Source organism: Tigriopus californicus, chromosome 9 (genome assembly GCF_007210705.1).
Source record: "Tigriopus californicus strain San Diego chromosome 9, Tcal_SD_v2.1, whole genome shotgun sequence".
Lineage (NCBI taxonomy): Eukaryota > Metazoa > Arthropoda > Copepoda > Harpacticoida > Harpacticidae > Tigriopus > Tigriopus californicus.
Genome location: NC_081448.1, coordinates 4,467,074 through 4,477,941, shown reverse-complemented (window position 1 = coordinate 4,477,941; position 10,868 = coordinate 4,467,074). Strand labels below are relative to the sequence as shown.

Here is a 10,868-nt window from a genome sequence, read left to right as displayed (position 1 = left end):
TAAATTGAAATCGAAATTACCAAGCTATGTTGATCAAACCAGTAATATTGGAATTATTCCGTAGTTCTGCTGATCTGAATGATCATTATAAAGATAACGAACGCATTATAACTCAATAAAAAGGAATTGACCCATCGGCTCTTTATTTGGTAGAGGCTGAATGACAAAGCGCCCTCTGAAGTTCAGAACATGAAACATTTTTCGTGCAGCATAAGGGGCTAAAACGATGATTTAGGCCTTACCTTGGATCGCTTTCACCCTCCATCCTTTCAAAGAGGCTAATGCTTATCATTTCCAGCCATTATGCTCCAGTTTTTGCTTCTTGAACTGTTGATATTTTTAAAATGATTGACATTGGAATTCAAGGATCAAGAAATCTCTTTTTTCGCTCAGTATTGTTTAACACACCCTTGATTCACTTTCAAGGAGTGCTTCGATGGTTCTGCAATGGCAACCACTAACATCAAAAACATTTTGGAACTGTACACGAATCCATCTCACTCGTAATTTTTATTCATGCAAGTCAAATTCTTTATTCGTCCATTTTGTATCACCCGTTTAGCCCAAAGTTACCTTGGACGGCTGAAAACTTGAACCATAGGAAAAGAACTATGGTTGACAAGAATTCTTCTACCTACATTGTAAAACTTGCCATGTTCCTCCCTACATTTTTTAATGTCTATAGGGCATGTCAAGTGATAAAAAAATTAAAGGAGAATTGTTGATCCGGCATCCTGATTTTGGGTATTTTGGGAGGGAGAACTAAGACAAACATCACAGTCGACTCACACCATCCGCCTTTGAATTTTCAATAATCGAGGGATTTTGAAGCAAGTTTCAACAATTTCAACATGGATCGATCTTGTGTGCAGGGAAGTAAACAAAACTATCCAAACTTTATAAGTTTTGGGGTAACACACGTTTTGCGATTTCTTTTACTTTTGACTTCTGTTGCTCTGCATTCAGTTGCCTTCCATTGTCGTCGCTTTTGACTAAGGAACTTATTTCTGGGTAGCATTCATACTTACGCGTCAATGGTCCCATGTAATCAAGACTGACGTGGACCCAAGGCTGGGATTGTCCATTCTCATTGATGGCAATGGAGACATTTTGGGGGATTCGAATTTGATATATCTGCATCGAGGTTTTTTACATTGTCGGACGACTTGTTTAACGTATTTGAAACCTCCCATGACCCAGAATTTTGGTCTCATGAGATTGAAGGTGTGTCTCTGGCTGGCGTGTAATCTTGATTGATGGATGTGTAAAATTCGCCTCTCTGCGGACTGATCCTTTTGGTAGAATTATAGGATTTTTGAAGTCATGGGTCAATGATGAAGCCAGATGGAGCCTCGTCTCCACACGAAGGACTCCATTAGTGTGATCCCAATATACTGGTAAATCTTTGACTGAAGACCTTTTTGGCAAGGATTTTCGAGGATATCTTACGTCCTTCTTGATGACCTCAATTTTTTCGTTCAAAGAAACTTGTTGGGCATGTTTTGCTAACAAAGTCTCGGCCCACTCCCACTCTTTGTGTGTGACATACGGTACTCGTATTTACAAGAGGAACACGATCTCGGTTGTTTGATTTCCTTTGGACAATCCTTTTTATTCTGACCAAAACATTCACCACTTTTCTCCATGTTCCACAATTGGTCAAGAGCGTCCCCAATAAAGTTTAGGTCATTTCCATTGGGCTGCTTCTTTTTAAGTCTGTTTTCCTTCTTTTCCTCGTTTTCAGCATCTTTTAGTGCCTGAACTTGAGAACAGTAGATTTGGACGTCTGATTGAGCATGCTCTGTTTCGATTGTATTCGTGATTTATAAAGAGCAAATGTTCAAATGCTTTCATTTTAGTCCATGTCTCTTCATCCTGAGGGAGAGTTGAGATAAAGCACCGAGAGGAACCAAATTTGATCTAGAAACCTGCGTCGTTTGGGGTATCAATTTAGGGGTCCAAACTTTGATTTTCTAAGGACTTTGAAAGTTCTTGAATCCTTTGGTCATGTTTTATTTATTTGTTTTACGGGCTTTTCTAAACGCTACCGGGAAATGATCCGCAGTACTTTCAAAATGAAATGAAATCGTCTATGTATTACCCTTTGATCTTCTAATGATCTTTGAAATCAGATCAAAAGTAGCACATAATTTGCAAAATTATTTCCAAATTGCCATTTTACATTCTCGTTTGCTTTCAAACATGCTTAAACTTTTCCGTTTGATATTTTTTCCCCTTGAGAAAATTGTATTTTGTTATTTTCAAAAACTTTTTTAGTGATCGTTTTAGACCCTATTTACGATATATTGATAATAATAGTGTTCAGTTTTTAAGTAAGTAAAATTGTCCAAATTTGCGGAATTTGGCGGAATAAGATTTTAAAACTCTGGCAACTCTGGTTTCCACCACAGTTTTGGGTTAGTGGCGGACTGGATCGTCTGGATCTGAATTCTCAAACCCCGTTCTTCCCTCTACCCCTCTACTTGAGTCTCTCTCGAGATTGGACTACATCATCATCATCATCATCGCCCCCGGCCCTGCCTTTCTGACCCCATACCAATTAGCCAGATGAGTGATCTACCCGTGCCGGGTTCGGTGGCTGATCTGCGGCCCACATAGAGGCCGCCTCTCACTGTGCTCGAATTTGGTGTCGTTGGCCCAGGATGGCCACCCACCCTCCACTGTGGCCGTTTTTCAACTCCTTGGCCTTGGCCTTGGCTCAGATGAAGCAGAGTCTCCGGGAAAATCGGGGCCTGCTCCAATCCTGGAGAGAAGAACAGGCCAAGGTACGGAATCAAGTCGGCGGCAGGTTGAACCGTCACTTGAACGGACTTGAGTGAGGGCCATCCCGGAGTTGTTGAATAATAATAATAACTTTGATGGCAGCGAATCCGTCATCGGACTATTGGTCTAGTTTGACATTTTGAAGGTTAATTTCTTTTATCTTGAAACTCATAGATCGAATTCCCTTATTGATCTTCATTCCTGGCCTAAGTATTATTGATTAACTCACTCACTCGACAAGCTTACATTTTGAGTTGGAGAACTTCTTGAAATCAAATTGTTCCTTTGATCTAACGACGTTAGGCTAAACTGCCCTCAATTGACCTTGTCTGGATTGATTACTCGCTTCTAGTTGCGTGCAGACGTCCTCGATCACCGCTATAGAGCTTTCACCCAGTCCGATGAAGTAAACCTTCTTTACCGGTGTACCATATATGTAGTTGTGTGGGCTCGAATCCAGGCCTAAAAGCCAATGCAAAGATATTAAAGATTGAAAGTTAATAAATAGACAATTATAACCTGTCATTTCTAATTAGTATTGGGGAAATACATTCATGTAAACGGTTAAAAAGCCCCGTGAGAAAACAACCCATAAAATAAAGATGGTAAATTTTAGATTCACTGCATTGTTTAAGGCGGATCCTACAGCCGTAGGTAATAATCCTAAATATCTTACAAACAACTAATTAGCTCTTCCAACGACAAAATTAGCGCCAGAATTTTGAAAAGAGTGAGAATTAGCGATTTCACCTTGATTTGAAAATGTCATTCTTTGGATCGGAACACGGGTCTTGGCTTTTTTTTAAGTTTTCGTAGAATCGAATCTAATGGAAGGTTCCACGTCAGTGGCGAGAGCGCACCACCCTGGGGAGCCCCCCTTGTGAGAGTCTCTGAAACTCCTCTAACCGAATTTGTGTCGTTGCCATCCTGTTTTCGAGGTAGTGTCCGTACCATTGGACAATTGCAGGGGGGAAATGCCGTTCCCTCATGCTGTTTATAATTGAACTTACTTTATATTGTGTATTGTCCTTGAATTATGCCAGATTCAATTTTGCCACAGACCACAGACTCTCAGCCCAAAAACGGGCCAATACCGTTCATAGAGAGGATTTTCAAGCAAGTGTTTTTCCTTCAGTTGCCATAAAATGAGCTTTCAAGCCCTTTTTGGAAGAAAGAGCTCAAGTTGATCAGTAAAGGACCTTGAATTTTGATAATGTTGTCCTACCATGTTTGAGAAGAAAAATTACTTCTGTTTGCAACCTACTTCTGGGACATGGCCCAGGAGCAGGCAAGGCTTATATAGTTTAACTATGTGAAATTGATGTGATATCTCTGAAATGGTGTAAAACCATTTTTGATTTCATCAGGGCAGGACGCTTTATCAGGATGAAATTCCTAAAAAGGATCTTTGACCTTGCAAAGGTTACGAAGCTTACGTCGAAGTGATTAGATTGGCTTGGTCGTTCACTTTCAGTGGACGGATATTATAAATCTTCTGGGTGACTTTCTGGGCTTTTGAGCCCGATTGTGCTCTGAATCCAAATGTTTATCTTCGTTCAAAATTTGATCTTTTCTTATCCCGCAGATTTGCGACAATCTACTTGGAGTTTCCTTATTTCATCTGTCCACCATTTAGGTTGGATCTTGTGTTCAAATTATTTGAAGCCAGAGAAGTATGGGACACGCCACGCCGAAAACGTTTTAAAATTCCCTTTTGAAGGGCTCAACGCTTCTTGGTCTCTGTAAGTAATATTTATCCCATACTTGTAGTTGGTGGATTGTCCTACTGTAAGCTCTAGAGATCCGCGTAATTTGGACCAGGTGGCATTTTTGCAGTTCCTTGTCTTGATTTCCTGCTTAAAGGATTTTGGTATTAACTTCTATCTTTTATGGTCACTAAATTGATCGCCAGGTTCACACACCAGTTGGTCAGATCTGAGATCAGGAACTGTGATAGATTGAGTACGCTTTCCCGCCTTACACCTCCTGCTCGTTCCTGTCCAATGCAATAGTTTTATTCTTTCATGTCTCCAGTATCAACATGGTGATTTTCAATTCTCGGTCCAACATCCCATTTTAACAAACCAGCTTCCCTCATTCATTCTGATTGCTACCAACACAAGAACCTATTGTTATAGTGATGTATATGATTGACTTTGCTCGCTTGAGACAAAGATTCACGACTAAATCTCCACCCAATTTGACCATAGCTAGGTTGCGTGATTTCATTACCAATGCTGCGTAATCATTAGTGTTCAATTTTAGCATAACAAATTGTCAGATCATCTTCTTCAACTCGTTCCGTTTGTTTATATTGCCTAAAACAAACCTTAATTAAGGAGAGAGTGGGGTCAATTCGAGGATCCTAAGTCTTTTAACCAAAACGATCAGTTCATGGTTCCAATTTCTTCCATCATAGCCAGATTTGTGAGTATAGATTCGAACTTCGATCGAACGAATTTCGATTTAACGATAAATTTCGATTGAGCGAAAATCTTTGCTGCTTACCAAATACTGTAATCCTTCATGCACAGCTGGCCTTGATTTAAGGATAAAATTTCAATTTTAGATATAAGTTCTTCACTATTGGACAATATTCATTAAATCGAAGTTTGACTGTACATTGACTCGTAAATTTGATACCAATTTTGCATTTTGTGATAAATTTAGGTTTATGTTGCTATTGCTCTTGCTGATACAGCTATTCCCATGACCACTTCATGAGTTCAGGATTTTCACGCATTTGATTTCATCTAATGAGTGGCTTTGCGACATCCATTCTCCAAGAAGAAACTTCGCCTAACCATGATTCAAACTTCAAAGGCGTCTTGAAAATGATCTCTTCCCAGTTTTCTATGTTGCTAAATGCGAATCATGCAACTGTAAAAGTTTTTTGACCGTTAATTTTCTATTATCTTGCAGATTCCGTTCGCTTGTGCCGCTCACGTTACAAAATGATCCATTGCTCAAAAGGTCGAAAAAAACATTTTTTAACGCCATTCAAACAAAACAAATGCTGTGTAAGTTAAATAAAGAATGGAAACATAAATCAAAAAACACTGCCTGCTTCCTGAAAAATCCATCCATAGGAAACTTTTAAAGGTCTTGCTTATTTTGCGACAAAGAATGTTTTGTTTCTTCATTTGGTATCTTAATTGCCAAAAACTATTTTCCGTTATGAACAAAGCTTTTTTGGTAATTTGAGATATTGAATTGACCTTTCAAAACTGTCAATAAGTACACTTGTGTCCTGTATACGTCCCTATTGGGACTTCATTTATTTTCAGTCTTTATTTCTTCTCAACTTTACATAATAAGACATGACTCTAATCACAACGGAGTTACGCTTCTTAGGTTGATCCATTGTGATTTGATTCATACCCATTTGAACCCACATCAACCTTAGCTTGAGCTCCGATGCGAGGCCCTCTTCCAAGCCGTGGTCTTGAGTCTGAATGAAAATGGATCGCAACGTTTGTGACTCGTCGATCCACAGCCAGTCAAACCAAAGGTTGTTTATTTGCCCCGAAACCTAAACAAGGACAATGTCAAAGACAAACCGTCTTAAAGAACCACACGCCATCACGCGGGCAAACCCATGACTGGTCCGCCACATAATTTGTACTCCGGCTTATTGTTGTTCCTTGCACTTTGCTGGTAAAGGATTCGACACATATTATCGCATAGATTATCTTTTCAAGCAGAAGCACTCTTTCTGCTCGATGTGTCAGCTCCCGTCTGCTGCGAAAACAAACATGCGAGCTGAATCCTACCGTCCGTTTTCAGATTACGAGTTGTCTTCCATCCATCTCCATGGAGCGACGACATTTGAAGGACCTTATCTAATATAGTCTTATTTGAGGACTATAAGTGTATTACTGGAAGCTGGTCTTACGACCCAGAACGTTATTATCAATAAGTATCCACTCCAGCAGAGAAAGAACGATTCCTGCAGCAAGGCCAGTTACAACCTGCGGGATGTACTATTCTTGAGCAAGACGAGCCCTAATTTGCCACCGTAAGACATGGAAGCGCTGCCACGGAAACGCGGGCGCATCTCCAATTCTTAAGTTTGGATTTTTAATCCCAGGTGATCACGGAACCATCCGAGATTCTGACGGTGGCCAAACGCTTTTCGAAATCCGCTTGACCGACCGTCCATTCCGTGCCCTTCAATTATGGTTGATGCTTCAAACATGGCATGTTCTTCCGGAGGAGTTGCGGCGGTTCCAAGGTCTGTCACTGAACCAACGGACCAAATCGTTTCTTGTTGTCGTTATGCCAAGCAATAGTTATCTGCCTTGGGACTTCAAGGCACCATCCAACTACCATCCGCTATCGACGGTACACACAACACGTTGCTCGGCCAAGTCACACGGTTGATCAGCAGCTCGTCTTTGGTGTTTGGCTATGCATGTTTATCAAGAGTATATTTAAGCTTTAGGAGAGAGCGGTACTTTCAAATTATGCCAGAACAGGTCAAGAGTGCATTCAAGAACCCTTGCAGTGTTCTCCAGGTGGACAGGGTGAATGCGAATATATATTATATTTGTACATGATCCAGTCCAGAATAACCCTTTTTTAAAGTTTTACCCCTCGGAGAAACAAAACCTCGAAAAATTTGATCCAAAATTAGGAAAAATAATTGAATTGGAAGCCGTTTGCTAACAAAAGGATAGCAGGAGGTGTGGGGACATACAGTATCTGGATGCTCAAAAAGAGCTTCGAGAGATCAAACTATGATGTTTAAGAGAATTCGGTACGCTTATTCCGACCACTATCAATTCAAGCATGTCAGTCGCCTACCATTGAGGATTCTGTTTAAAAGGTTCATAATGAAATTTCAGCACCTTGTCATTGGTTTTACGAATTAATGAGTGTGTTCATTGAGATGAGTAATATGTTAATCAATAATCGATTTTGTCATAGGCCACGAAATGAAGGCAGGCCAATTTTGCAATGCCTTGTCCGAGAATGAAAATACAGAGTATTTTCTGTTATTCTCCAAGTGCTAAAAAAGTCAGCTCCGATCCCCTGCGCCACAGTCAAGACACTTTGAGTGACCCAACTCACACTTTTATAAATTCATGGAGAAATGTAATAAACCAGCGTTTATTGGCTCCATGTCACTGGCACCTGGAAAAAGCGTGACTCGACAAATTAAGAACTCGGAGATTTGGAGAAGAGTGAAAAGATTAAATTTTTCCACCATTGAGGATGAATTTATGTGAAGCCGTATTGAGTGATTCAATAAATAGGTATGAACTCCTCCCTCTCTTTGCATTTACATGTTTTTATTGCTTGAGCTACAAGGTCCAATGAATTTTAAACACTTGTTTTACCCCAAAATTTGTGTTGTTTTTCAAAATGTTGAATACTTCAGAGACTTATGACAAAACAAAGGCTGCAAAAAGCGCGGAAGTACTTGCTATTGAATTATGGTCCGATGGGTTCTATAAGCTCCCTTACGGTCATGGGACGTTCTGTTCACCCTCGGCATTAATCCACACAATCTCCTATTGAGTGTTAATCCATGGGGAACGATCAAAGCGGATTCGTGTGTAACCCATATATTCCATTTCTTCGATTCTGTTTTGGGGTTCTCAAGAAATTCAAATCTTCTGGAAAAGGAATATGGCATTTCGGAGGGTAAGGAAATTGGATTGCTCCAGAAGGGCCAGGGGCACTACAGTGCTTGTCATCCCATTTCATGCGAAGATACTGGCCGAGAGGTCTGGATGGGTGTCAATTCTCTCTTTTTAATAAGAGAAATGCATGGAATAGGCAACAAAATTCAATGTACATAGTGTAAATGTTAACATATTAGAATATTTGGGATGGCAATTGATAATTTTGCCTTAATCCACACATTTGAAAAAAAATGGCATTGGTGAAAAATGAATGAGTTAACTTTAAGTAGAGTTTAAATTTCTACTTATCAGAAAGTTTGCATAAAAGGCAGGTATTATATAAGGGGCAAAGAGTATAACCAAGTACAGTACACTATATCTTTGGACTCCAAATTTGCTTTTCTGAAAAGCATCTAAAATATCTTTAGTTTAAAGAACAATATGTAGCTCAGAAATACAGTGTGTCTATTTTTGGATTAAGGACCATCCCAGAGTGAGAACCATAGTTTCATAACTAGTTTACCAACTTACTTGAAACTTGGTCAAGATGTTTCTTGAAACAATTTTCTACAAATAGTATTGTTATTAAAAAAGTATTGACTCATTGTGTTTAGAGCAAATTCTTGCTATTTCATGAAAACCCAATTAGCACTTTTCAGTTGTTGTATTTTAAGGCATGCTAAAAGTCATTTTAAAAATATTTACATGGTTGATTTGAAGTATATACAATCAATAGTTACGAAAATGATATTAGTCACACATTTTGTTCAATACTTTGGCCAATAATTGACATTGAAAAATTTCAGCAGCAAAAGCTTAGGCCTTACTTGGAAAGTTTAGTGATCACAAAAAAGTGGCGTGTCCTTGCTTTAGTGTCCTTGCGTTAGTCAACTTCGGCAATTTGATGATGTTGTAGTTACAGATCAAGATGCTTAAGCGGCCCTCAGGGACTTGATCAGTTTCTGATGAGATTCTCGCTGGTCGCGAGAGGCTAGAATATGTATTCCGTAATGTGTAGAGTGGAGAAAGTGAGATTCTGAGGGCGTACTCTTTTGCATCAAACTAGATTGAGACCAACCATGGCTAGCTGTTCGTCTAGGACCCCTGGGCGAATTAAAGTTTCTGCCATGGATATTAACCTTTATTTCACATATTGGGGATAGTTGGCATCTTTTGTCCCTGAGTTTACTTTATCCAAAGCTAAAATTGCTATTTAATCTTCAAATTTACATTCAAATAATGATATCACAGAATAGCCAACCTTTGCTAAAACGGTTACTTATTTGTCAACAGAGATAATAATTTTAAGGAAACCAAACAATGATTGATGCTCTAAAATAAAAAAATAAACGAATTGGGAGGAATGGAGCAATAAGGGGACAAAACAAATTCGTGATGGAAACTATTGATCTCTGCTCTTGAATCATTTATACTAACCCTTAACCTTCTCTATTATCACCAATCAGACTTACCCGTGATCCTTGCTCGTTGTTCTGTCGGTTTCCATGGGTTGGTAATGGGTCCCACATTTGTCGAGTTCCATAACCTGGGAAATGTAGAAAACATTGATCTTTTATTTTAGGAGAACTCAGTCCGGTCTTGGTCCATGGTCACAAGAAGAGAGTTGTATAGGGAACTATTGTCTTCTGTGGAAATGATGACTCAAAATATTTTTGGATGAAAACAAACTGGCTAATGATAGTTATGGTAGTTAGACTTTTACAAAAAGGTGCCTCTAGACGAAAATAGATGCTAGAATTGAAGAATAGCCAAACATAAGTCTTGATACCTATGTCACATTCGATCAGTTCGGTTGACTGAAAAGGGAGATGGTGTGATTGATGGCTCACCGCTCATACCTATTATTCTAGTCACCCTTATATAACCCTGATCTAGTAAAAAAATTTAGTCTTCTCATTAAGCATCCCATGAGCACATGGCAGGTATCACCTACATCATGTACTTGTCTGCACATTACTGATGGGTCATGTCAGGCTAATGAGACCAGATTCAACAACTGAAGCAAAGGTCTGGAAATTTATTGAACCCAAAGTGTGGGAAACTTTCTCAATCAAAAAATTTGCTTTAAAGAATTTTGTCATGGATTTTTAACCAGGATGGCATTTCAGGTTTGGACTCTTTTGTCCACCCTGTTCAAAGGTGTCCAAAATAAACAAACAAATCTCTATCTTCTTTCTCTCGTCTTAGACACAAGTACGTACAAAAGCCTCAATCTTCATATAGCTGGCAAAACGGGTTCACAGAGCAAGTTAGTTTAATATTACATCCTAAATTATATGCAAAACTTAATGCGTATTTTCTCTACGTTCATCTAATCAAAAAAATTAAGCATTATTTGCGACCTTAATAAACGGATTACAAAAAATATATGGATGCATAATTTTTCAAAATGAATCATTAATGTTGTAAAAAGCATTTGCTAACCTATTGCAA

General features: G+C 39.0%; 1 protein-coding gene across 1 annotated transcript in view; it reads right to left on the bottom strand.

Annotated features, from left to right (window-relative positions):
• The window catches only part of LOC131886002 (dynein light chain 1, cytoplasmic-like), an 18,519-nt gene extending 8,578 nt beyond the window's left edge, over window positions 1-9,941 (bottom strand). The window contains exon 1 of the mRNA XM_059234203.1: window positions 9,887-9,941. Within this exon, the coding sequence (XP_059090186.1) occupies window positions 9,887-9,921 (35 nt within the window). The 5' untranslated portion in view covers window positions 9,922-9,941. The remainder of the gene's footprint in view (window positions 1-9,886) is intronic.
• Window positions 9,942-10,868: the final 927 nt, after the last annotated feature.